Below are 26,478 nucleotides of genomic sequence, written 5' to 3'. Positions count from 1 at the left end.
TCCAATTCCCTTAAATGTCAAGGCTTACTTTTTTGCTGCTCCAGTTCCGTTACTATGGACAGTAAAGTTCTGAACTGAAGATCCTGCTATAACCCCGAGCATAAGATCTCCAGAGCAGGGGTCATTTGCATCTCCAAGCATGAATTCCAAGTCATAATTGGGCCCCTGGTTAAGTAGTTTTGCTGTTTGTACACCAACAGAGATTCCTGCAACAATCTCGACAGCAGCTTTGCCTTCTGGAACGAAGTGGCTTTCAGCATTTATGTACTTTACAGTTCCCATCAACATCCATTGCTGTAAAGTAGATTCGCTCAAACTTGTGTGTTTTCCAGGTAAAACGTCGCACCTTCGCATGTCAGCATAAAGAAGTAAGCCTTCAGAAGGACTCGAACCACTTGCTTGTGCTCTAGCTACAGTGTTCCAGGCATATGAGTATGTTCTAGGAGCTTCAAAGCATAATTAAGGTCCCCAGAAGCGGAGAGAGAGAACGCAAAAGTTGAGTAAGCGGCTGGAGCGAAGGTGTCATGAATGCAGGAGGTGACAATCATCTGGGCCTGGATTTGCTTTACCTGATCCATTGATTTACATTTGTCCGCCATCAAGAGTGAAGCATGCTCAGCCTGTGGTGAAGACAGCTGCCATGGTGTTAGATGGATGGCCAATGCAGTTATGGCCTAGCGATAGGCGAGAGAGAATTTTACGAGAAAAGTTATTGAGGGTCCTGTATAGGCCTCATCATTGTTTTTATATTAAGCTCTCGTCTAAATAAAAAGTCCAACAACTACTTCACAAGGACTTAGTAGGCCCAATTAGTTTGATCACATACGCCCATATTTAGATTGTGACCTGATCTCAACAATACCTGAAATGGGCCCTCATAATGGCTGGCCCGAAACCAAATCATTTGACCCGTTTAATTTACTGACGCAATTTTACCCACAATATTCTATTTTAAGAAAAAATTTAATTCAAATCAGGTTGATTAAATCTGAATTAATTATATAACAATTGTAATATAATTATTATGTGATTGGTGTGTAGTTAAAGAAAAATAATTAAACTATTTCTGTGATTGATTTAATAAGATGACTTAGGTTAAAAAATAAAAATAGAAAAGATTTGCAAGTTGTAAATACCTGTACAACCATTTATGTTGGAGAGTGATGTAGATTCCAAAGTGTGGAGTTGGTTTGTCTCAGAGTTGGGATAGGGATGTGATAGAATGCTGAGCTAAGGCTTATGGTTATGGAATACACGCACAAATACAATAACAATTCTGTAATAGCCCATACGCCCACAGAAAATTGCATTGGCAGATAAAGACGGGCAGAGAGATATAAGTTATAGCCAAAAGGCTTAAGTACAAACTACCGTCACGGTAGGTTGAAAAGGAGTAGTTTCACAGCCGCCTTTATCACCGTTGATCTGATCAATCACACCCAAATTCTCTTGTTATTTAGCCTTGGCGTTAACTTTCACCATTCGAGGACACTCGGAGAGCACTGCCAGTCCCACCTGACCGACTCTCTATTATTCACATAGTGACGAGCGGAGTTGAGAGCTAAAAATGCCTGGACTGAGGGCGCCTTCTGATTATGCGCAAGAGCCTCCTCGCCACCCTGCTCTCGTAGTTAATTCCAAGGTTGATCGCTCATTCTTCGTACATAAACTCGGTCGTTTCGCTTTTCTGTTGATCTATGGAGTTGTATTGAGGAATATTCGTCCCATGTGCTGCTGTATTGCTATATGTATCTATTATAGTTATTTGTAGGAACACGATATTCTTATGCGTGGTATAGTATACAAGTTTCAATTCCCAATCTGATATCTTACAACTTTTATGTTCTTGTTATTTAGCTAGCTGAATCAGCCGCTGTTTCATTTTTGCCTCTTAATCCGTTTCTGCGTTGTGATTATGCCAAAACTGTTCTAAGGGGAGAAAATAAAATGAAAAAGTACACTGTAAGAGTGTACAAATTAATCTGAAAGAAAGGAAGCGAAACAACATAATTTAAGATGCTTGGTCAATCCGTTTTGTGATATCTGTTTTCAGTATATGTGGATGTAGTTTATATTTATCATTTTATCAATCTATACTGATAAATTGCACAGAAAGAAATTGTTCTATGATCCATATTTTTGGTCCAGGAACCTTTCAATGCTGAGCCACGCCGTTCAGATTTAGTTTCATCTTATGTGACACCAGTGGAGTTCTTCTATAAGAGGAATCATGGACCAATTCCAATAGTCGATGATGTAGACAAGTCTGATTCCTTCACTTTTCTATAACTACATATCTCTACATCTTAGTATTATTTGATTTTAGCTCACGCAATCTGTTTGGCTTACCAGATATAGTGTTTATATCACTGGCCTAATCGGAAATCCCAAACAGCTGTTCATGAAAGATATCTGGTGAGTGAATCATTCGCCCAACGGTTTCAAGTTTACTGTCCCCTGTGCCTTATCCTGTCTTATGAATAACAGGAAGCTTCCAAAATATACTGTTACTGCAACTTTACAGGTCTGTACGCGCTCTTTGGTTTTTCTTTTTACTGCATTTCGGTATCCTTTATCTGCCTTTATAGGTTGTCACTCAGTGATGATTACATGGAACCCCCCAGGACAGGCAAGGGCTATCTGCCTTTATATGGAGCTGTGGAAGTCGATCATAGTATGAAGTGTTTGTACCATGTTTCAGTAGAAAGTTAGTATATGAATAATTTACTTAGCTGTCGAATCAAAAGAATGTGTTCTCTCGAGTTGCATATATTGAAGCACACAAACGAAGTATGAGTTCTACAAATTGCTGATACTTTGCAGATGTCTGTATTTACACTGCCAATTGCTTTAGGTCAGAGTTTGAAGTTGTAAAAGTAAGGGTATGTTACATTTTTTAACCACAAAAGAAGTAATTGAGAGTCAACATTATCAATATTACTTTCAGGCTAATTGTCATGTTGCCATAGATTGGGTAAGCAGGTTTCCTCCTTGGCAGGTCCTGCTTCCACCCATGAATAGAATTATTAAGTGCATTACTTTCCTTCTCCGTTTGTATATGGATGATAGTTGATCCAAGTTCGCAGTGCGCTGGCAATAGGAGGACTGCCATGAGCAGAATTCGAAAGGTTAAAGGAGTTGGATGGGACGTTGCTGCAATAGGAAATGGTAAGGATTAATAATATTTGAGATTTTACAATTCTTTTAGGAGTTCAGTGAGAAGTGATTCACCTTAGAACTGTTGGAGAGCTATTGCTGCTTTTTTCAATTCTGAATTACTTACATGTCTTCTCTGCTTTATTAATAAGAATATTTGCTAGTGTAGCTATTACAAGCATAAATGCTTTTGATTATCTTGCATAAACATACATCTGCAATCCAGATTACGTGTACTTGATGTAGTTCGATGTGTTAAATTATTTTCGTAAGTTTGGATATGGCATGCAATCAGTTATAAGAAATGCTTTTTCTACAACTGTATCATATGATCCAACAGTTTTGACAGCAGAGGATATAATTAGAACGCAAAGTGTTAACGTAATCTGATCATTACTCATTTCTTCTGCTGATACTTTCTTTAGGACTGAGTATATAAAATGTGAGAAAAAGCTCCTTTGCAATTCCACTTTGTGTTTTGAATTATATCTTCATGCATGTCACCTGCAGCTATTTGGAGTGGGGCCAAATTGGCTGATGTTCTTGAACTTGTTGGAATTCCTAAGTGCTCGCATGCAACACCATCTGGAGGAAAACATGTTGAATTTGTAAGCATTGACAAGTGTAAGGTAATTACTTGTCCCTTTTGATCCTGATTGTGGAACTTTTCTCTTATCGCGCCAAGCAAGAATGTCACCTGACACCATCCCATTATAATTACAGGAAGAGAATGGAGGCCCCTACAAAGCATCAATTCCATTAAGTCAGGCAGCAAACCCTGAGGCTGATGTTTTACTGGCTTATGAGATGAATGGAGAGGTCTCTATACTCTTCTCTCTTTGTATCTGCTCTTTTCTTTTCTGGGTTGGGGTGGTCATGACACATTTCTTCGAAAAACCCGAGCAAGTTGAGAAGTAAAAAGACAGAAGACAACCTTTTGTGTAAAGGGTGTTGAAATATTTTTTTTATCTTAATCCATCAAATATCTTCAACAGAATAGCTGGTGCATCCTTGTGTTGGCAAATAACTTATTATCAAATTATTTCATGTTTGTATATTTCATTGAACTAACTTTATTCGCGTGTATACTGTCCTCTAGGTTCAAGGTAGCAGAATTTTGAAAATTTCCCTCCATTGATTTCACTATACAATATTTTTTTCCATGTAAAGACTCTTAACAGGGATCATGGATATCCATTGCGTGTCATTGTCCCTGGTGTTATTGGTGCTCGTTCTGTCAAATGGCTTGACTCGATCAACATTATAGCTGAGGAATGCCAGGTAAACAGTTGTCTATGCTTGTGCCTTTAAACAGTTACTGCACAGCTTTATGTAGCTTATATTGGTGTTCTGCAGGGATTTTTTATGCAAAAGGATTATAAAATGTTTCCACCTTCAGTCGATTGGGACAATATCAATTGGTCTACAAGGAGGCCACAAATGGATTTTCCAGTTCAGGTATTGCCCATTCTATTAATGACAATCAGGGGAAGCTGCATTGCAGTTTTTTGTAATGTTGTGTAATTTTGATAATAGTGTCTGGAATATAGATTTTAAATACTCCCATGCTACTTTAGACTGTATTTTCACGGATGATGTTCTGATTTTTTAGCTTTAAGATGGCAAGATTAGTCTTTGATTGCTGGCATTAGTGCACAGCCATAAAGGGGTGTGAATGAGTAGAGCTCAAATCAAGGTTATGAAAATTTTAGCATTCAACCTCAAGCTGATTTCAGAAATATCAAACTTGAGTTTGGGTCATTTACAGCCAAGCCTGAATTCGAAATACTCTCATGCTACTTTGACTGTATTTTCACAGCTGATGTTCTGATTTTTTAGCTTTAAGATGGCAAGATTAGTCTTTGATTACTGGCATTAATGCACAGCCATAAAGAGGTGTGAATGAGTAGAGCTCAAATCAAGGTTATGAAAATTTTAGCATTCAAGCTCAAGCTGATTTCATATCAGACTCGAGTTTGGATCATTTACTGCCAAGCCTGAATTCGAACTGACGTATATAAAATATTAAATATACTACTACATTGATGTGAATCATGCTTTTCTGATTTAGTTACAATAATTATCGTATAGTGATTATTATTAGTATTCTTTTCTTATGGATTATATGCTAAACAAAATATAATCATGTTTATTATGTTATAGAATTATTATATTAAAATATATTCTTATTATTAATGATTTAACTTTATTATCAAAATTTTCATAAAGAATACTAATATAATATTTTTACTACTATTACTGCTGTTACTGTTAATAATCTTATAGTACTATTTTGAAAAACTAAAAGAAGCTCACAGGTTGGCTATTGAACTTTTGAATGGTTATATTTAGTTTAAGCCAACAAGTCGAGTTGAAAATTTGAGCTTGAGTCGAACCTCAGTTCAACTGGTTCTCCAAGCACAAGAGCCAGGTTGGTTCATCAACACCCTAGTAACATGCAGTAACTGAATCTTGGAAACTTGTTGTCAGCCTAAGCAGATAATGTTTATTATTTATAGTCTGCTTCAAGATAATGATTATTGTTGAAATTTGTGCTGCTTGCAGTGTGCAATATGTTCTCTGGACGATGTAAACATGGTAAAGCCTGGAAAGGTCAGCAGGGTCTTAGTTTATATATCTTATCCTTATGCTGCTTGTGCAGTTAAATTAGATCTCTATGTTTCATTTTTTGTTTTCATTAACAAAACTCTACAGTCTCATGTTAACATTTATGCATTTACAGCAAGTTACTTGCTTCTGTCCATGCTTGTTTTAACTTTTGAGGCACTAAAGCTTTTCAAAAACTGATCACTTTAACACACTAATAGATGGTTATTGTCCAGCGGCTTCAGAATACTGTTTTGGTGAAACATCCCTTCTATTTTTTGGGATTCACTCAAAATTCAACTGAATGCTCAAAGGAGTAGAATCAGACCATTTCGATGACCACTGCATTTTAGAGATCACTCCATAAGCATTTGAACTGAACAAGTGATGAAACTATTTCAGTTGCTCTATGGCTTGTACCATATCTGGTCTATTTGTGAGGCACTCAAAATGCTTTATTACGATGGATATTCTTGATAGCCAAATGAAGGACTTAGACAATCTGGGATTCTGATGTAGTTGTAAAAGACACATTTGATGTTTTCTTGTTTACATGTGGCTTCAATACGAATGTAGTTCTAAGTGTGAATCTTTGTTGCTTCTCTCTCTTTATAGGTGATTTGCTTGATTTGGACGCGACTTCCTTAGCATTAAATCACTGTAACATAAACTGTTTGTCAATTGTCAGATAACTATCAAGGGTTATGCAGTGTCAGGAGGGGGTCGTGGCATAGAGAGACTAGATGTCTCGATTGATGGTGGCAAAACTTGGGTGGAAGCCTCCAAATTGCAGAAACCTGGCATCCCATACATTTCTGATTCTGAAAGTAGTGATAAATGGGCATGGGTGCTATTTGAGGCTGAAGCTGACATCCGTCAGAGCACTGAGATAGTTGCCAAAGCAGTACGATACATATTATTTTTACACTCTTATTGTTATGTTTCAGTTCGTATATAAGTTGGGTGTCCTCTCCATATGCAGAAATATGCTTCTAGTTCTGCACTAACTCGGTATTTGTTCAATTACTTCCAGGTGGATATAGCCGGTAATGTCCAACCTGAAAATGTAGAAGTCATTTGGAACTTGAGGGGGATACTTAACACCTCATGGCATCGGGTTCATGTTCGCATAGGCCACTCAAATCTATAGGTAAAGCAAGGAGTTGCTCAGAAACATCCCATTCTGCATGATCAATAATCAAGTTTGATCTACTAGTGTTGTAAATGCCCAGAAACAATTTAACTGCAGAGAGATGTGGCTGGAGCTGTTTATGGAAAATAAAATTGGCCAAGAGATTGCGTTCTTTCTTCACTGTGGCTTTTAACTCTTTGCCATTTGATCTGCTTTCCCCGCTGACACTTTTCGACTGCAAATCGAAGAAATAATGTTTTGTCTCCTTATCTCCTTACTCGTGTAAGGACAATTGTGTCAGGAGTATGTGGTTTTAAGTGCCCTGATTTTGTTCCTTTTCTTTAACTACTTTGTCTTTTTACAGTACATTATAATATCTCGTTACCATGTTCTATGGTTCCAGTGTTCCGCGGCCAAAAACAAGTTCTAATGAGACGATGCTATTGTAGGGCGGAGAAAGCTTGGCATGGGGATAGAAACTTTTATTGCATCTTGGATTTATGTGTTTTGAACGAGTACGTTTTAACATTTTGCTATTTCTGTACGCCCCTGTGAACTTTACATCTCGTCTCAATTTCTTAAATTGGCATAAGTTTGTCTTCATGTGAAAGATGTCATATAAGATTCTGAAATATCCATATATATAGAAAAATACTTTGAAAGATTGTCCATATATTTGGGGACCCAAGTCCCAACCTCAAGCGGTAGCTGCACTCAAGAGTAAATTACAAAATGCGGCACCAACTTGACGTTAATCTTTTCATGTCTTCTGTCCCTCCAAAAGTCACGTGTCTATATTTGAAAACGATAAGATTGATGGCGAGGCTTGGAATCTTTCCGACCGCCCTAGACGATAGATCATTGCCTAATTATTGCCTTTGTCTCCTCATTCATTGTAACCAGTATGGCAGTAGACATACTGAAGGAAGAAGGCTTCTAGAGAACACCTTCTTTTGTCCTTACTGTACTTTGGTGTTTGTTTTTTGTTAATTATTTATTTCTGACAAAATCGCTTGTCCCTTGTATTGGCTATCTGTCCACCGTTGTTTTGGTCTTTATTCATTAATCCAATTTGTTACGTAATTATTTAGCAATTTTACGATTTTGGATGCTTGTGGCACATGCTCCCCTAGTATTTCATAATTAATCATCTAGAATATGTATTATGTATGAACGACTATATGTGTCCCTTAGAGCCGCATCTCAAGCTTTAAATGTAAAAACAATGACAATCCAGCACGCCAATGTTTGCCGTTCCTTGAGCAAACATAGTTGACTTGGCGCTAATCATACCCATATTCAAATCTGATGTATTAGAATATACATGTATACGTCTAGCTTTGCCCTACATAACATTTTATTTATTCTTTTCCTTTATTTTGTATTAACTGTTCTGCAAAACACATATTAAAGGGTGGTCACATTAAGTTTGGATTCTCATTTCTACGAGTCAACAATTATCTACGAAAAAACATATTTTTCAAGAATGCACGTCTCAAAAGTATTATATCAATCTGCTGGAGGAAAAATAAAATAATATCACTCTACTAGTTGGAGCTTTGCAAGGGCACGGCAGACTTGAAGAAATTCCACGTACCCAACTCCCAATTTTTACATTTCATCCTTCTTGCAAGGAAAAATGGTTTAACGGGAATTGTATCGTAACAATTCTCAATTCAATTGTAATCGTTAATTTAACCGAATCGCAGAATTACTACTTGATCTGAAGAAAATATACGTCTCATATCAATAGTGCACCAGGTACAACGTAATTTCTCCCAAGATAAGACGATTGCAGTTCTTTTAATTTTAGCAATATACCGAAAAATACCTTGATCAAACACTCAAAAGCTCGTTATCGAAACAAGAAACTCAAATTTAAAATTTGAGAGAAAGATATAGGCCGAGTGAGAGAAAGCACCCGAGAAAGTGAGGTAGAGGGAAAGTGTGAATTGTTGTGTTCTAAAATGAGGAATTGCTGACTTTATATACATAACCATTCCTCACACTTAATTGAAGAAATTGAAAGCACCCATAATGGCCTTCAATTTTCAAATAAAACATCCAGCCACTAACGGCTACACAATGAAGAATAGTTATCAATTCAGATTAAAACATGAAACAAAATCATTAAGAATCTGATTTTGATTAAAAAAAAAAAAGTTATTTGGATTTTGAAATAGAATGTCGAATTGGTTAAAAAGAAAATCCAAATATTTTGCTTGCAATAAAGAAAAAAAAAAAAAAAAAACCCTTCTCTCCTTTCCTTATATGTAAATTTCTTTATTAAAATTACAACAGAGTCGCACCCGTTTCTTTCTGCATTCGAGAGAGAGAGAGAGCTGCGGCGGCGTGGGTGTGAAAGAAGTACAATATAATGCCATAATTGAGTGGTACTGAAATATGAAGATAAGAGGAAGGTGGATGTGACTTCCCATAACCACGTGCTCCATTATGCTGAATTGAGTTTCCTTTCCTCCACTCCATTGAACCATATATCATTTCTTTTTCCTAATCCAAGTGTGAATGAGATTATAGGATTGATTGATTCCTGAATAATTAGTCATATTTGATGCGATTGGTCCCAGTTTCTGACTACTCACCGGCTTATCGCACACAGACGAAACTACGCAATAACTTCTCCTTCCCAGTACGTTCAACTTGCAAAAGATTCACATACATATATCAGGGTCTTATATGTCTCTCCCAATCCAAATTTGTTTATCACATTCAAGAAAACAATGAGCACATTGTTCATGTCTATCCCTTTATCGCTTCCCTTCTTGTCCTTGCTTCTGCTTCTCTTCTCATTCTTCATTCAACGGAAATTCCGGCAAGCCCCGAAAGTGGTGAATCCGGGCCCTACTTCATATCCAGTAATTGGATGTTTGGTTGCTTTCTACAAGAACCGCCGCCGTCTGTTAGACTGGTACACGGACATGCTATCCCTGTCGCCGACCCAGACGATCATTATCTCCAGATTCGGTGCTCGGCGGACCATTGTAACAGCCAACCCACAAAACGTAGAGTACATGCTGAAGACAAACTTCGCCAACTTCCCTAAAGGAAAGCCCTTCACAGAAATTCTTGGAGATTTTCTAGGCAATGGAATATTCAATGCGGATGGCGATCTATGGTACACCCAGCGCAAGTCAGTCACCCACCTGTTCACGACCACGTCCTTGCGAGACTATATAGAGAATGTGCTCAAGGAAGACGTGGAGAAGAAACTGCTGCCGCTGTTGGAATCAGCTGCGGAGGAGGCGGAGCGTAAATCGCTGGACTTGCAAGATCTATTGAGAAGGCTTGCATTTGACTTGGTGTGCAAATTCTCATTAGGGTACGATCCTTGTTGCTTGGACTACCATTCTTTGGATACGCCGCACCCCGTTCTAGAAGCATTTGATGTGGCCTCAGAAATGTGTGCAAGAAGAGGCGCTGCTCCATTGTCAACCATGTGGAGGGTTAAGAGGTTTTTCGATATTGGATCAGAGAGAAGACTTAGAGAAGCCGTCAGCAGAATCCATTTATTCATGAATGAAGTAATTGGTGAAAAGAAGAGAAAACTTGCCAATGCTTGCTCCAACACCGGATTAATTGATCAATCATCAACCGAGTCTCATGATCTCCTATCGAAAATATTGTTGGATGGGAAAGGAGAGGAGGTTGTCAGGGATATAATGATAAGCTTCATTATGGCTGGCCGGGATACGACATCGGCTGCCATGACTTGGCTTTTCTTTTTGCTTTCATGCCATCCTGATGTAGAAAATGATGTTGTGAGGGAACTAAGGCTTGTTGAAAATGATGAAGAATTGTCCAAGTACGAGTCCTTGAAAGAATTGAGGTTGTTAAAGGCTTGCATTTGTGAGTCCATGAGGCTATTCCCGCCGGTTGCATGGGACTCCAAGCATGCCATAACTGATGATTTCTTGCCAGACGGCACCCAGGTCCGGACTGGAGACCGGGTGACTTATTTCCCATATGGCATGGGGAGGATGGAGGAATTGTGGGGACAGGATCGGTTAGAGTTCAAACCGGAGAGATGGATTTCCAAGCTGGAAGAAGGGAGAATTAAGGCCTTAAAGAATGTGGGGCCTTACAAGTTTCCTGTTTTTCAAGCCGGTCCAAGAGTGTGCCTAGGCAGAGAAATGGCTTTCATTCAAATGAAGTACGTAGGGTATTTGTGGCGCTACTCACGGCCCACATGGCAGGAGGATTTAAGGTACTTGTCCGACGAAGACAATAATGACATGCAAAGCGTAGAGATATTCAGAGACGTAAAAGGAATTTTACTAGGTTTATACTGGTGAAACTAGATGAGGAATTTTGGAGAAGAGTTGATGCGTTGTGGAAGAGGTCTGATGGGGCTGGAATTCTTAGGTGGGAACAAGTATGAAGGAGGAGCAGTTGAAGTCGAGCCCAATTATTTGCCAATAAAATCCGAACCTGACAGGTGGTTATGCGGTATTAAAGTACATCGCATGCATATATTATTTTATTATAATATACATATGGGGGTATGCCATATTGACACATGCATTTCATTTTGTGATAATACTTCATTCATAAGATATGTACCTACATGTCTCCAATATATAAAAGGCAATTCATTTTATATATATACATATACTTGAGTAGTTTGTTACAGGCTACAATGCTGATGCAATACTATTAATATCCTTCTGAATTTAGAGATTTCAAAAATGTGATTAAGGAACTCTAATTCAGATTTAAAATTTGGTCATAGTTAAATAAATTATATTTATTATGTATTTAATGTATAATTTTTTCTTTTAAAAAAAAAAGAAAAGAAAAAACAAATTATATTAATAATAAGAAAACATAGATATCTCAAAACTCAAACAACCTAGCTCGGGGTCTTAACATTTGAGGCTCATGGAACTCAAGTGGTTCAATAGCTTCTAATTAGGTACAGGAGATGTTATTTATTTAGTATCTCTAATGAATAGTCGAATTTGGGTGTCAATGATCACACAAGAATAATTTGCAACAGATTAAGTAATTCAATTTCAGATTGATGGTAGCTACAATGACAAGCTACCGAATTGCTCGTTCCACTTCTCATACGTGCCAAGTTCATTGAGTGAGACTGAAGGCCTCACCTCCTGTAATGCTTTCTCAAAGTCCTGAACATGATGAAGAGCAAAGTCAGCTACAGAAATTAACAAACTTCATTTGTTATACTGCATGTGAAAAGCGAAGCTAACTGAAACGCAGTTTCAGACTCCATCGTCCGGGCTTATTCCTACCATTTTCTTTCACCCATGACAGATCCATTACCTGAAGATTAACAGGTCTCATATCCTCCTTTTTGAGCTTTGTAATTTCAATACCCTGTTTTAGAGCCTCTCTTAATGGGCCCATTGAAGCATCTTTCACCAAATTCTTCATATCAGATCCTGAGTACCCTAAAATAAGCACAAATTGGAATTTATAATAATATGGAAAAGGGAAAACATTAAGGGCTTATAAACTGCGAAAAAAACTGGTTGTTTAGATAATTAATGCTTTAAGCAGCTACCTTCAGTTAATTTGCAAATAGTATTTGTGTCTTCATTTGAAAGGTTAAACAATCCATCTTTCTCCAGCAGGTTCTTTATGATCCAGGCTCTTGCTTCTACATATTAAATTTTGAAGGATTATCATTAAAGCAATAGAACAATCATTGGCTTAAACAGATTATTCCAACTTGGACCTGAAGTTGGGAGCGGAATATATAATCTCTTTGTGAGTCGCCTCCTTGCAGCCTCGTCAAGTTCTTGCGGTCTATTGGTTGCACCTGTTTCAGGCAACATATAGTCAAACATCCTGCTCGAATTTGTACTGAAATGCAGAGTCTGGAAAGAAGTTTTGTCTGTGATCAGCAGAGTTCAAGCATTCAACAGAGTATAATGTATATATAAGAGTTCTGAATCTGAAACCAAGTGCAACCTCAGATTTTTTTGTTTATTTTATTTTTTTAATGCTGGGTCTCATTAGATTACTTGGTTAAAATTCAGAAACTAATTCTGCTTTTGCTGTAACCTATTAATAGAATTTGCTCGTTTCCACTGTCAAAGCCTTCCATCTCAATGAGGAATTGTGTCTTCAGTCGCCTACTGGATTCATGTTCACCTTCCGACTTGCGCTGCAACAAATATTGAATTGCTTAGTTGTTTCTCATATTGCAAGTGGTAATTTGTTAGGACAAAACTCTATGGAGAGTATAGGTCTTGTGGCACAATCATGATAAGGGACTGCTTGCAAAGTGGATGAAGATAGTGAGTGTTCAAGGAGTGGGCTATGCTCTATAAGTTCCAGCCAATGTAGAAACATCAAAGGTGGAGAAAATTGGAGAAAACCAAAACATGCGCAACATTTAAGGTGAGAGATAACTGGGGAAAACCAAAACATGCACAGGCTTAATTCGTTACCAGAATAATCAACTATTTACCTGAGACAGAAGAGAGTCGATTTCATCCACAAATATTACTGCAGGTTGACGACAGCTAGCAACACCAAAAAGGGCTCTCACAAGCTTTTCACCCTCACCTATCTGCAACAATCAATCAGAATCTGATGATTAGAACAAATCAAACTTATAGATTGACCCTTCTATGTGGATAGTAACAACCCGATAAATAGTGTGGTAGTGTCGACTATGTATATCTATATATCAAGCAACATAAAAGAAAGAATTCACATGTTGCGTCTTTTGAAATTGCACTGATTGCTGATATAAGAGCATAACCATCGATGATTTAGGCACACATCAGTTCACTAATATATTATATATTTAAGTAAGATTCACTTATAGCATAGTAAGAGCAATAATAGTTGACATTTTAAAACAAAGGACATATCAAATCTCTCTATGACATTTCATTGCAGAGGTTCGGCAGAAATGCATACCCATTTGCTTGTCAATGAACTCGCTGATATGTAGAAAAAGGTTGCTTTAGCCTCTCCAGCTATTGCTTTTCCTATCATAGTTTTACCAGTTCCCTGGGGCAAGGAAGAAACAGAAATAAGCAGAGCACATCTAGAATCTAATTGCTTGGGGCCTGTACCAAATACTTACAGGTGGTCCAAAAAGGAGAAGACCACGACCTGGAGAACGGCAACCTTTGAATATGTCAGGCCGCAGCAAAGGCCATATTACCATTTCAGTCACGCACTTTTTTGCATGTTCCAAACCAGCTAACAGTATTAAGATAAAACACAAAAAGTGAGATCGGCTACAGGACATAAATCTTATCTAACAAAATGGAAATCTTGACAGTGGCCTACCAATATCATCCCAGCGGACATTGGGATCCCTGTCCATTATCTCATTGCTGACATGCTCGATAAGCCGAGGTTCTAAATTTCTCAACTTCTCAGGAAGCTCGCCATCAGGGCCACATAGCAACTCCAAACTACATTACATATGATACTTCAAATATTTGCATGCAGAGTACTTAAGAAGCAATAAACATTTCCCTTTAGTAAGGGAAAAGAGAGAACATTCTCAAAAAAGTAGAAAAACTAAGTCTATTACTACAGTATCTAGAAACACAGGTAACATTAACCAAGGTGAAGAAAAATCCAAAGCGAAATGACATATACCATCTTTTTGTTGAGTCATCTATTGCATCTTCGCCCTTCCCAGCAATGCGTGAAGTCACATTGCCTGTACTACTTCCATTTGATCTGATGGGAGGAACAAAATTACCTCTAACACCGCGACGAGAAAAACCATAAGATCTGGCTCCATAACCCCTGTGGGTTATGGCATCACTTTGTGGTGAGACAGATGGACTTGGTGATCCAGTTAAACCTCGCTTTTGCCTAGCCTCCATTTCCTGGGGATGATGGACCAAAATATGCTAATTGCATGTAATCATAGAGAAAGGTCTAAAAAACTTACTTTTACATGGGAATTAACTTTAGATAAATATGTAAAGCTTTTGAAGCAACAAGTTTTTGTCTCACTCCTGGTATACGTTTCTTACTTACACAGCTTTTTTCTTTCTCTTACATTGCGCTTAAAAGAGAATAAAAGAAATACGCCTTCACTTCTACTTCCACCGAGTAAGAACAGCCGAAATGCAAACATATTGCTAACCCTCTACTTGATGCATATGTAATTTGGACCACAGAAGGTGAGCATTGATAGAACTAACATTATTGGTATCAGATATTATTGGTACTTATAAGATGGTCCGAAGTTATTTATGAGGGTATCTGCTGTATGTTCCTAGTAGCAGACTCCAAGAGTTGCCTGAAAATTCTGACAAAAATACTGATACTTTGGCTATTATATTTAACAGCGATCTTCTTGAAAGTGCACGGTATAATTGGCTTGATAACTACCACACAAAATACTGTCTTCTGCCAAAAAATAGAATAAATAATGAGCAGGACAGAGCTAACCACTGTTTAAGACATCAAGAGTAACCACAGAAAGAATCAGTCAGATCTTCAGCATGGTAGTTCCTTTAGGAGAATGAAGTGCCTACCAGTTTTGTTCTTGCAGTAACAAATCCGCTGCTGGGAGCACCGAGGTCAGCTTCTTCACTGGCTGATGGGGATTTTACATTTTCATTTCTAGGGCTTATAGTTTCTCTGTGCAACCGTTTTGTTTTAAAACTAATCCAAGGAGCTGCTTCCTCCTCATCTGCCTTAGTAATGGTAGACATAGAATGATTATGGGGATAGTTCTGACTTGAATATTTTTTTTCGATGATGACATTATCCTCTGATATCTTATCTTTCTTGGAGCTGCGATCATTTTCCCTAGAACCATTTCCATACAAGGAAGTCAGATTTGACTGTACGAGAGTCTTTGAGGTCTTCAAATTGTCCCGCTTTTCAAGTTGCTTTCTCTGACAAAAATGGTAAAATCAGATTTTCATGAGAGCATGTAATTACTAATAACCGTTCTATAGCTCACAAAAGAAGCAAATGAAAGAGAGTGGGCAAACACAAGCCAGATGTCAGTTAAGGAGTCAGCAAGGGAGCAAGAATAATATAAAATGCTGTGGTGTTACCAATCCATGTGTAGTTCTTTCATAGCACTGCTGAAAAAGGGCGTGAAAATACTTGGATTGTTTAATCTTCTGCATGTCAATATCACCTCTCTTTCTCAATATGCAGCCTGGATCTTTGCCTGCTTGTGCGAATGCTTGGCTAAAGTGTAAGAGAATGCAAATTAGAATTGGTTTTCATTTATTTCACTTTCCTATACACTTTCATGTACTAAATCTATGTAGCCGAACGGTGCATAAAGAAACAGAAAATGTAACAGAAACTAATTGTATAAACAATTTAAACGAACCCTAACCACCAAAATCCAAAAAATCTCTCCATTCAATAACATCTTGAACCTATATTGCCAATTTATTTTACACAACGAAATAACAAACGTTGTAGACCACTGTCCGCATTCCAAAATGCACAAGTGATAGGCAAAACAGAAAGCCCACTTAAGTTGAGTAGTAAACAAAACAAAATCTAAGTTATTCTTCAGATAAGCTAAAAGGATTCTTACTTCTAGTTACATTAGCTCGACTAAATATGAAGAGCAGGCCATACCGATCAGAATCAGGAATCAAGGAGCGCCGAGCCATGCCGAGCTTGGAGACGGCCTCGCCGCGTATAGGGCGGATAAAGGCCTCATCTACAGCGGAGCAGGAGCGAGAATCCAGGAAGCCGAGGAGCGCGAGGGATAGCACTTGCGCGGAGCCGTAATCTCCCTTCTCCAGAGCAGCATCTGCACCAAATAGCAGAGATTGAAGGCGCTTGAGGTTTTGGTCCACTTCTTTTCTCCAACACACCTCCGATTCGGCATCGACCGTGGGCTTTGAAGTCGAGAATGCAGCGGTCGCCTCCTTTCCCGCCATCCTCAGGCTGCCGCTTTGTCGAGAAATTCATAAGCATGTGGCGATAAATATTAGCAATGTAGCGCGCATCTTTGGGCTGAATGCTGCTTAGTTCATTTTTCTAATGGGCCAACTTCAATAAGCCCTGAAAGAAAAGCTTCTCTCTTATTTATTTAAATTTCTTAATATCAATAAACTTCTCTCTTATTTATCGTATTACATCTATACAATTCATTTAAGTAAGAGACCCTCAACTAACCACATCCACATCCATGCAAAAATATGAATGGCTTCAAATGTCCTTAATATACTTATTTTTCTTTTTATAAAATTGATTCATTTTATTAATTGTTTATTTTACTTTTTTTTTAATAAGAAGATTAATTATGCACGCACCAAGTGTGCTTCTGTGTCCAAGTATGAAATAATATCTCTCCATCAGGATCCATTCATAATAATATTCAATTAAAAATTTCATTCAATGTTATATTATAAATTACAACTGTATTCGTGATCTCCAAACTTGAATTTTTATCACTCCAACCTTCTCTTGAAAGACCGGGAAGTTCTGGTAGAGGTATGAAATGGAAAGAACCCACTTTCGCCGTTTCTTTACTTGAGATTTCGGTAGAATGTCAATTAGCTAGCTGCTCGGCATATTCATTTATCAATTTTGAGGTTCCAAGACCCATAGCATCAGTGCTGAGATAACTCACAAAATCCTGTAATATCAAGACCTGAAGATCTTTCTTAACAGTTACGCAGTATTCAGATATGCTGGTCCTATCACGTCAAATTCACCAAACTTTCTTCACATTAGATCCGCATCCCAGGAAAGAACTATGATTCCTTCACCATTTTTGTGTTTTCTTCAACTCTAATCAACTTTCTCATCGAGTTCTCCACAACAGGAAGCAGTTAAAAAGAATACAACGCAAACAAGGTTTATAGCCCATTGGGAAGCTTGTAAAAAGTATCTCGACTGAAAAAAGATTAGCATTTAGAGACGATAATTGCAATGTTTCTATCTAGTCTGATTTTACACATTCTACCATGTATAAGTACAACATTGCAGCACTACAACTATAGCAGTTAATGGGGCCTTACGCAATAATCAATTTACATTGCCATATCTGTCCAGCCAAGAACATGAAGTTGACAACATGCTGAACCAGCAAGAAATTCAATTCCACACTTCTACAAGGATGTATTGTTTTCTTCCTTTGATGCTTGTGATGGCAAATTGCATCACTCGTACCATGTGTACACAGGCAATGAAGAATAAAGCCAAAACAATTACCCTCCTAGTCATTACAAGTTGTGCCACTCCTGCCGATTCATGTGTTGCCAGGGGCATCTCCGGGCAGCTTTCGGTTAAGGTAGCGAATAACAGCATCTTCAACCCTGTCAAGTCAATGAGGCATTTCAACGACTTTTGACTTCTCCTAAATTACAAGCAAATACATGCAACCCTGCAGAACCTGACAATATCGCTTGTACACGAAATACAGAAAACAGGCTCACAAATTTGTCTCTGTACAGTTTGAGTTAACTCACGTTGAACATACTTGGGAAACAAACAGGAAAAGACCATGAGTGAGATACCCATTATAGGGTTACAACAACATTCCCATCATCTATTTGTCAAACAATCTATAATGATAAAGGTTCTTCCATAATATTAATTGCATACAAACTGATTTTGGTGTTAACTGATTCCAAGTCTGGGATTCAAGTTTTACAACACTTCATGACAAGCTTTCCACATCCATTCATGGGGTTAAGAAAATGAAATACCATGAAAACAAAGCTAAAATGTTTAATGAATTTGTACAAATATAAACCATACCAGGGTTGGTTGAAGAAATCTGAATGGCGTTCTTTTTCTGCATTGCGACTTGCTTCCCCAGAAACAAGCTTCAGATCCTTATTTTGAGAATCTATCAGGGCATTGATAAACTCTATGGGTGACTGACTAAATCCAAGAAAGAATGCCCTTCTCCGCCGGTGCTCGTGGATCTTTCTTATTGCTGCACAAATTGCTTCATCACAGGCATCAATCTCTTTGGTCTTTTCAGTATTGGCCAACAAAGCATTCAATTCCCTCTGTATAGGGAAGGGTACATCAACTAATACATCATAGCATGCAGTTCCAACAGGACTATTTCCTGAGAGTTTGATCCTGTGTTCTAAATGTATGGGCTGAGGAGGAAAGAGGTGGGGTGTAATTTTTTGTGTAACTGCTGTGAACTTGATCTTGCCTTCCCCAAATACTTTTTGAAGCGGTAGATCACAGTTGAAAGAAGATGGGTCATCTGGACACTGCAACTTTCGAGCCTTGACATAATGCCATACTGCCGCAATGATTCTTGGTCGAGTATCAACCTCAATGCCTAAAAGCTCCGTTAAAGCTGCAGAAAGCTTATATTTCTCAGGCATATAGTTCATTTCTAATCTTATGCTAGCAGTAAATTCTTGTTCCCCTTTCCTTTTGACCTCAAAGCCTTCATGAGGAGCAGGTGATCTAGCACTATCCCATATAATCAAATGGTTATCAGGATATAATTTCTGGTCCAGAGTGATTGTGACTCTCTTGAAAAATGAAGAGAACTTTGGATATGAAGAGCTCGGATTCTGCATCATGGCAGCCTGGTCAGGATCCACTCCCTCCTCCAAGATCCTCCCTACAATTCTAAGAGTCCATGTAGGCGGCTCCGCATTTGGTTTCTTAGGAATGGTGCGTATCTGATTCGCAAAAGTGTTAAAAACATAAATGCGGAGCGTTTTTTGTATATAGGTTGGTGTCTTTAGAGCCTCCTGGATATCAATTTTCTTCCTTGTCAAAGCAGCATCCACTCGAGACTCGAACTCAAGAAGCTGAGTATAGAGAGCAGACTCAGGCAAAATAGCTGCAACTCTTTCCTGCAACTGTTTCTCAGGAAGTTTCTGCTTTTTCCTCCGAGCAGCAGCTGATGCGTCCATTGTCCTCAATGGAGAGGCTGTGGTGGAAGGTGAGAAGCTTGGCGGATGTACAGGTGGTTTTTGTGGAAACCTTTTGGCACTGGCACTTCCAGCACCTGAAACAGAGGGAGATTGTGAACCCAAATTCGCAATGCCCCCAGAATGACCCTGATTGAATGGAAGGCCCTGAGCAGCTTGCCACTGGGCTTGAATTTGTGCATGGGCTGCAAACATTCGAGCTCGGGCGTGAGCTTGAGCCTGAGCCTCAGCCTTTGATTGAGCCTGGGCGAGGGCCTGCATCTGAGCTTCAGAAAGCTGAAGCTGTCCCGGAAATCCAGATCCCAGTTGTTGCTGCGCAGATGGATTCACGGGCAAAGAATTTCCGAAAGGGGATGAAGCCCCAATATTCTTTTGAGGGTTGTTGTTATTAGCAGACATTGTTACATCTACGAGCAAAAGATATAACTGAGTGAATCCATAGTTTACACTAGGATTTCCAGAACCTGGATTTCAAGATTTAGAACTTAAAGGAACCATTTATCACATATAAGAGCTTTACAACAAACAATTGCATTAAGTGCACCCGGAAAAAGTAATTTTCAGACAAATTGAGCTGAGCTGCTCGGATTAAACTTCATCAAATAACAAGAATTAATCCACAAAAAAAAAAAAAGCAAAATAAGGTGGCTTTACGAAAACCCTAAACCCCAACCAAACTCAGAACCAATTACACACTTAATCCGAAAAATAGGCATATGAAAAATTGATACTATCTGGATCATGAGAAAGTACATTCCTGAAATCTAAGCAGCACATACCAGTACGATACAACAAAATTTAGCTGATATTACAAATAGAGATCTCAAACATATACGATTCTGCATTTATATGATGAAGAAACTTGGGTTAGAACTGTGACATATCTTACTCGGGAATTAGGAAGCAGACTCTTTACTGGCTGAGCTTGCTGAACGTTTATTTGCTTTTCCGTCGTCCGTTCTGTCGCACGGCGAGTCAACTCAACGACCTGGGGATACTGAATTCTCTCAGTTTTCTCACCCCCGTTGTATTCTCATTAGGTGTGCCTTCAATGTGAATGTGCCCAAAAATAAAACTTTTAATTGTTTGATGGGCCGACTTTATTTGGGCATGAAAGCAGAACCGATCCAGTTATCCTCTTGCCCAAATATAAGCAGGAGAACTGTGGGCTGGGACATGAGCGCCCCAAATCCGTTTTTCAAATTCAATATGTAGTACATCAATATTTAAAATGGATAATTATACTCCCTCCCCTAAAGTTTTTTATAATTATATATAAAAAATTTATAGTTTAAAAAATTATATCGAGCATTCTTAAAGTTTTCTTTTATCTAATAAATAAGTTCATATATTAGTAAAAATTCATTAAATTTACTTATATTAACAAATCAAATTTGAAAAAAAATCTATATTTACTCTAAATTGACTTATTATTGATTTATAGTAAGTCAAATAAATTTTTATGATCAAATTATCATCATACGTCTTCACGTGTTAATGAGGAGGCATATTTTCATCGTTATAAGGGTAGTTTAGTCCCAAAAAAATTATTTGACCTCCAATAAGTCATTAATAAGTCAATCAAGGGTAAATATTATTTTTTTTGTTAATATCAACAAATTTAGTGAATATTGACTAACGATAAGACTTATTTATTAGATGAAAGCAAACTTTAGAGGTACTAGATATAATTTTTCAAATCATAGGGGTCTAGTATAATTACACCAAACTTTAGGGGAGGATAGTGTAATTATTCCTATTTAAAATCAATCAATAAATTTAAAGTAAACAAAGTAGATTAAATACTTATATTTATAGAACTCGAACTCAAACTTGAATACATAAGACACGTTTGAAAAACAAATCAAATTCGATACTCGATTGAAATCAATCAATAAAAATTCATTTGAACTCGATTTGCTATACTTAAATAACCAAATTTGAACAAAAAATTTATGAATTAGTGCAAAGATAATGAAATATACCTCAAAGTATCAAATTGTTTGAGTTTAACTCATTTTTTATTCAATTTAAATTTAATTAAATTAATAATCACACCAGATTCATATCTAATTTTTTAAGCTTGAATATGTATTTATCTCGATTCAAATTATTTAAAAGATAGGCCTATAGGATCAAAGATTTTTGAGTTTCACTTGCATTTAGTTTCATTAAGTTTCGGTTAACAACTTTTTTCATTTGCAATAAATCAAGAAGTGAGATCTCTTAACCAATCTTATACCAAATTATACTTACTATGTAATCGATCGTTTTTCTTTATCTGTACATCAATTACACTATAAATGTATTTTTACTTACCATATGATTAGTTCAAATTTGATTGAGTCGGATTTGACTTAGAATTTTTTTGTGACTTCATGCTGTGTGTGGTGAACATATTTTAAGCTAACTCCGCTACAGAAGATTAATATACAGATTACAGTGCAGTGTCTGCGTAACGCATTTTCAATTAAAACCGGCAAGTTTAAACAAGAGAGGAAAGTGAAGTACAATATACAACAGAAAAACGAAGCTAAAGCGATTTCTTTTAGATTCCGGCTTCAAGCTACCATAACACAGCAAGTTAAGATGAAGTCGCGAAAGCGGTTTCTGGCAGTGTCGATAGACCTCCACTGCAGCTCATTGGAATCAGAATCGGGGCAACAAGTATAAATGGCCATATTATTAGTACTAGAAACAGAAGATGCTCCTATTACAAGGAGTTCATTTCCCAAAGACTTGAACGCAACTCCCCAGCCGTTGTTGCAATCCGCTCTCACCGGCACAGTCCCCAACTGCTTCCATGTATTGGTCTTCTTTAAGTACACCTTCAGCTGGTTGGAGGAAGCTTCGAGTGAGTAAAGCTCATTATTTACTACTGCAACGAGAGGTGGGGAATGGGACGATTGCACAGGGTCGTCTATAAGCATGTCGGGTATAAGTTCCCATTGGTTTTTTGTCTCATCAAAGAATTCACCACACGTTAGTCCTCCAGCTTCGTCTCTACCTCCAATCACGTAGAACTTGCCGTCCATATAACAGCCAGCACAAAGCTTCCTCCTCCGTTTCATCGTCGGGAGCGGTTCCCATGACCTGCTCTCCGGATTGTATTTTTCGGCCTTGTCGTACAATACTTCACCATTCAACTCCACAGCCATCCCGCCGGCCACATAAGCATAGCTACCACAAGTTGCTGATGCAAACAAGCATCTTGGGGTTATCATAGAGGGACCCTTGTACCATTTGTTTTTCACCAGTTCATACCTCCAAACCACAAGACCATCCAACTCCTTGCCTGAAACAAGCAGATGAGTGCCGGCACAAAGTGATTCTTTATCTCCATTAATGAAACAAACATCTGATGGAAGAAGCGGGAGCTTCCTACGAGACTTAAATTCACGATCAAATGCCCACCAAGTGCTTTGCCCAGTTGCAGACATGAAAATGGAAGGCTCTTTAAATCCTATCTCCCTCCGAATATTGTAAAGCTCACCACTTTTTAAAAGACCCCAACACCTCTTGTTGACAAAGCATAACTTCCAAAACTCGGATATTGGGAACCTAGCAAAAATTCGACTCTCTAAATCATAGCTAAGAGATGAAATGCGCGGATAATCTGCATCCTGAGGTTCTTCGATAGAAAAACCATCAGCACCACCACAACCAGATCCACTCTGATTGGATCCATCCTCGTTCTTGGACATCCTAATCCTCTTGGGGGCAGATATATCAACTGTGATCCAATCACTGTAACTTATATTCAAATCAAACTGGTGATGCTGAAATGCACGCGCAGCACGTTCGTCGAAACCCTCCTCTTCTTCTTCATCAGCTATATTGCTTCCTGCAGCCATTGATTTAACAATTCCAAAACCAAAAATCCTCCGAATTTTCATCTAGTTGAAGAACACATAGGAATCAGAAATAGAAAAGATCTTACAAAGTACAAATCTCAATCACCCTTGTAACAAAAATCCAAACAATCATAATCAATATTACAGACAACAGCAATCCCATGAGTAAAGAGAAATCATTACCATACGTTAAACAAATTATGGTCAGTTAACAAGGAAGAAGAACAATTAGTTACTCATGAAAAAGGAGAATACATGGAAAAACACGATCCATTCTTTATTCCACACAGAGAAACAGAAGACAACATACTTATAACTGAAAATTGAATTCAAAGAGAGCACGGTACCTTGCAATTTCAGAAGCAATGTTCTTTCACAAGAGATGATCAGAGGGAAGGTTGAAACTTGATCTCAAGATCCAAGTTTCACCTGAAAAATCTGCTTGGTGTCAAAACTTATGATTAGTGGAAAAAATCACCAACTTTGATGATGATCAACAATGAACAATCTAGCTCGACTCAAGTATTTATTCTTTGATCATGAAAACATCATTAAAAGCACTCAAAACGCCCTACAGACCTTCTCATGCATACATAGAAAAGAAAAACAAGAACCCACGAATTTCAACACACAGAACTCTTGAGAAACCAAAGCGCAGTGACTCTATAATACCTATGATCATCAGCAGAACTGAGAAAGATAAAAACAACCATGAGCATGCACAGGTAAATAGTATATGCATATATATACAAAGAGAATAGAGAAAGAAGAAAAGGAGGTGCGAGCACTGAGGCAAGTAAAGCAAGAAGCTGAGAGGTTGGATCTTTATGAATGGGACCCTAAACCCTTCCATTTGCTGAAAGGAATTTAAAATCGCAAAAACAAGAATTACATCTTCGATTTCGGGAAAGCATGAGTCTTTGTTTATTTCTTTTTTTAAGAAGGAAAATAGGTGATTGCAGGAGAGAGACGAAAAGAGGACGGTTTGTTGCTGACTTTCTTGCTGGTGTTTGCTTCAGTACGACACTGAATATATATATTTTTTTTTCCAAGGTTTCGTCGTGGGAATATTTAATTCTGACAGTGGGGAAATATTAAATGAAATGCTGTAAAGTGCCTTTTTTTCTTGAAAGTGGAATACCATAATTTTACAACGTAATAAACTATTTATTATTTATTTAGTTCTTGAATAAAATTAATTATAAATATTTATAATTGGTTTAATTTAAAGAGATAATTACACTCTCTTCCTCTAAAATTTGATATAATTAAGCGTAGATTTTCAATGGTTTGAGAAATTACATCTAGCATCCATGAGATTTGCTTTTGTCTAACAAATAAGCCTATTCAATAGTCAAAATTTATTAAATTTGTTGATATTAACAAAAAATTTGAATGAAAATTGATATTTAACCTCAATTAACTTATTACTTGTTTATAGCAATATATTACAATAAATTATAATGAATTCTCCTAAAATTTATCATAATTATAAATATTTTAAAATATATATATATATAAATACCCCTTAAGATTAATGAACGACAAACAAAATATCCATTTATGACAATATATTATAAAGGGGCAATTTATTAGATGGGACGTTAATTTCATATAAAATATTTATAATTTCTTTAATAATAAAAAATAATTATACTTATAATAAAATTTGGAAGAAATTCTTATAATTTACCCTAACATATTATATTGAGCAAGTGCAGGAAAAATTGCACGCCGCAACCCTAGAAAGTGGAGATCATATTGGGATTATCCCTCCTTTATCACTAGTGTTGGACAACGTTATAGTTATTTTAATCCCAAAGGTTATGCGCTGTCTGTCCACTGATTAGTTGGTGGATTTGCCTTTGATTTTGCTTCTCCTTTTTACACTTTGTAAATTCAAATCTCACTGTCATAATCGTGTTGGCTTTGCATTTCAATTACAAGTGTGTGTGTGTGTGTCCTAATTAATCAAAATAGTACTACCCCCATACATGGGATTAGGCCAAACTTGTCAGCTTTTAACCCCGTGATTAGGAACATAACACACACTAATTTAAGCCTCTTAAATCTCCAGCCTTAAACTATGCACCTACCCCACCCCACTAATTCATCATCTCATTGGCTTACATTTCACAGCACTGCATTCTAATTCAAGATTAGAGACTTCATTCTTTAATCCTTTTTCCTATGTCCTTTATTGTTCCTTGGTTCATTCATATAAGTTGACAAATAAGGAAAGATCATTATGATGTTTTAATTAATTCATTCATTCAACTCAAAAGAGCTTTTACAATCCTCGTTAGGTTTGATTTCTAAATTCTAAAGGGGTGTTTGCAACAATTTTTGATTTTTCAATCAGAATGAATTATAAAATAAATTATAAGTTAAGTAGTAATAAGAGTTAAAATTATTTGATTGATGTTAGAGTGTTTGGAGGAAAAAAATACCATTTAAAATTCAATGAATAAATTGTGAAAATTAGTACAGAGTTGTTTATATTTTTAAGTTTTAACTTAGATCGACTTAATTTAAATAATTTAATAATATAAACAATAAATAAAAAAATTCTCTGTCAATTTATTTTCAATAACAAACTAATAAGTACTTATTTTAAGTATTTGCAAACACTCCTTGAATAATTTAAAAGGTTTAATGCAATTTATTCTCCAGTGATATTGCAAATTGGCAGATTACTCATCTAAAATAAATAACTATTTACCGCCCTATGTTAATTAAAATGAAACAATTTATCCCCTTAGAAAGGTAAATTGCTAAATTTTATAAAATACAGTGGAATAAATTGTTATTTTTTTTATACAAGAATAATTTGCTCATTTATAATATCATATGGGGTTGCTTG

General features: G+C 37.1%; 4 protein-coding genes and 1 pseudogene across 10 annotated transcripts; 2 read left to right on the top strand and 3 right to left on the bottom strand.

The window, feature by feature from the left end:
• LOC105177425 (sulfite oxidase-like) lies at positions 1,253 to 7,505 on the top strand. Of its 5 annotated transcripts, none has more exons than XM_011100579.2 (13): positions 1,568 to 1,642; positions 2,149 to 2,264; positions 2,353 to 2,415; positions 2,488 to 2,524; positions 3,087 to 3,168; positions 3,667 to 3,785; positions 3,880 to 3,975; positions 4,327 to 4,437; positions 4,513 to 4,614; positions 5,722 to 5,769; positions 6,452 to 6,667; positions 6,797 to 6,913; positions 7,345 to 7,505. In XM_011100579.2, exons 1-12 carry the CDS (start codon positions 1,568 to 1,570, stop codon positions 6,911 to 6,913), a joined length of 1,182 nt encoding a protein of 393 aa, XP_011098881.1. In that variant the 3' UTR covers positions 7,345 to 7,505. The 5 variants fall into 5 exon arrangements, with proteins under 5 accessions (XP_020554727.1, XP_011098880.1, XP_011098881.1 ...); XM_020699067.1 differs by lacking the exon at positions 7,345 to 7,505 and adding an exon at positions 7,013 to 7,301; XM_011100578.2 differs by lacking the exon at positions 7,345 to 7,505 and having other exon boundaries at positions 1,266 to 1,642; positions 6,797 to 7,300.
• LOC105177514 lies at positions 9,229 to 11,517 on the top strand (annotated as a pseudogene).
• LOC105177424 (fidgetin-like protein 1) lies at positions 11,748 to 16,830 on the bottom strand. The gene is made up of 13 exons (XM_011100577.2): positions 16,475 to 16,830; positions 15,931 to 16,069; positions 15,400 to 15,765; positions 14,507 to 14,742; positions 14,189 to 14,316; positions 13,980 to 14,098; positions 13,811 to 13,903; positions 13,353 to 13,454; positions 12,944 to 13,046; positions 12,615 to 12,698; positions 12,441 to 12,536; positions 12,200 to 12,327; positions 11,748 to 12,045 (listed from the first exon to the last, which is right to left on the bottom strand). The coding sequence occupies exons 1-13, from the start codon at positions 16,780 to 16,782 to the stop codon at positions 11,944 to 11,946; spliced, it is 2,004 nt and encodes a 667-aa protein (XP_011098879.1). The 5' UTR covers positions 16,783 to 16,830; the 3' UTR covers positions 11,748 to 11,943.
• On the bottom strand, positions 17,729 to 20,826 carry LOC105177423 (SWI/SNF complex component SNF12 homolog). Of its 2 annotated transcripts, none has more exons than XM_011100575.2 (3): positions 20,651 to 20,826; positions 18,611 to 20,225; positions 17,729 to 18,165 (listed from the first exon to the last, which is right to left on the bottom strand). In XM_011100575.2, exons 2-3 carry the CDS (start codon positions 20,158 to 20,160, stop codon positions 18,099 to 18,101), a joined length of 1,617 nt encoding a protein of 538 aa, XP_011098877.1. In that variant the 5' UTR covers positions 20,161 to 20,225; positions 20,651 to 20,826; the 3' UTR covers positions 17,729 to 18,098. The 2 variants fall into 2 exon arrangements, with proteins under 2 accessions (XP_011098877.1, XP_011098878.1); XM_011100576.2 differs by having other exon boundaries at positions 18,611 to 20,168; positions 20,651 to 20,825.
• LOC105177422 (F-box/kelch-repeat protein At3g27150) lies at positions 22,193 to 24,596 on the bottom strand. Of its 2 annotated transcripts, none has more exons than XM_011100573.2 (3): positions 24,288 to 24,596; positions 23,963 to 24,053; positions 22,193 to 23,657 (listed from the first exon to the last, which is right to left on the bottom strand). In XM_011100573.2, the coding sequence occupies exon 3, from the start codon at positions 23,655 to 23,657 to the stop codon at positions 22,323 to 22,325; it is 1,335 nt and encodes a 444-aa protein (XP_011098875.1). In that variant the 5' UTR covers positions 23,963 to 24,053; positions 24,288 to 24,596; the 3' UTR covers positions 22,193 to 22,322. The 2 variants fall into 2 exon arrangements, with proteins under 2 accessions (XP_011098875.1, XP_020554852.1); XM_020699193.1 differs by having other exon boundaries at positions 22,193 to 23,605; positions 24,288 to 24,595.

Source organism: Sesamum indicum, linkage group LG15 (assembly GCF_000512975.1).
Source record: "Sesamum indicum cultivar Zhongzhi No. 13 linkage group LG15, S_indicum_v1.0, whole genome shotgun sequence".
Classification (NCBI taxonomy): domain Eukaryota; kingdom Viridiplantae; phylum Streptophyta; class Magnoliopsida; order Lamiales; family Pedaliaceae; genus Sesamum; species Sesamum indicum.
This window is presented reverse-complemented; position numbering and strand designations above follow the sequence as displayed.

Coding starts and splice junctions, on each gene's coding strand:
- LOC105177425 (XM_011100579.2), top strand. CDS start 1,568: ATGCCTGGACTGAGGGCGCCTTCTGATTATGCGCAAGAGCCTCCTCGC. Junction 2,416..2,487: donor CTGTTCATGAAAGATATCTG/GTGAGTGAATCA, acceptor TATGAATAACAG/GAAGCTTCCAAAATATACTG. Junction 5,770..6,451: donor ACATGGTAAAGCCTGGAAAG/GTCAGCAGGGTC, acceptor GTCAATTGTCAG/ATAACTATCAAGGGTTATGC.
- LOC105177424 (XM_011100577.2), bottom strand. CDS start 16,782: ATGGCGGGAAAGGAGGCGACCGCTGCATTCTCGACTTCAAAGCCCACG. Junction 12,699..12,943: donor CGAGCAAATTCTATTAATAG/GTTACAGCAAAA, acceptor TGCCTGAAACAG/GTGCAACCAATAGACCGCAA. Junction 12,046..12,199: donor TGAGACCTGTTAATCTTCAG/GTAATGGATCTG, acceptor CATCATGTTCAG/GACTTTGAGAAAGCATTACA.
- LOC105177423 (XM_011100575.2), bottom strand. CDS start 20,160: ATGTCTGCTAATAACAACAACCCTCAAAAGAATATTGGGGCTTCATCC. Junction 18,166..18,610: donor GATTTCTTCAACCAACCCTG/GTATGGTTTATA, acceptor TTGACTTGACAG/GGTTGAAGATGCTGTTATTC.
- LOC105177422 (XM_011100573.2), bottom strand. CDS start 23,657: ATGAAAATTCGGAGGATTTTTGGTTTTGGAATTGTTAAATCAATGGCT.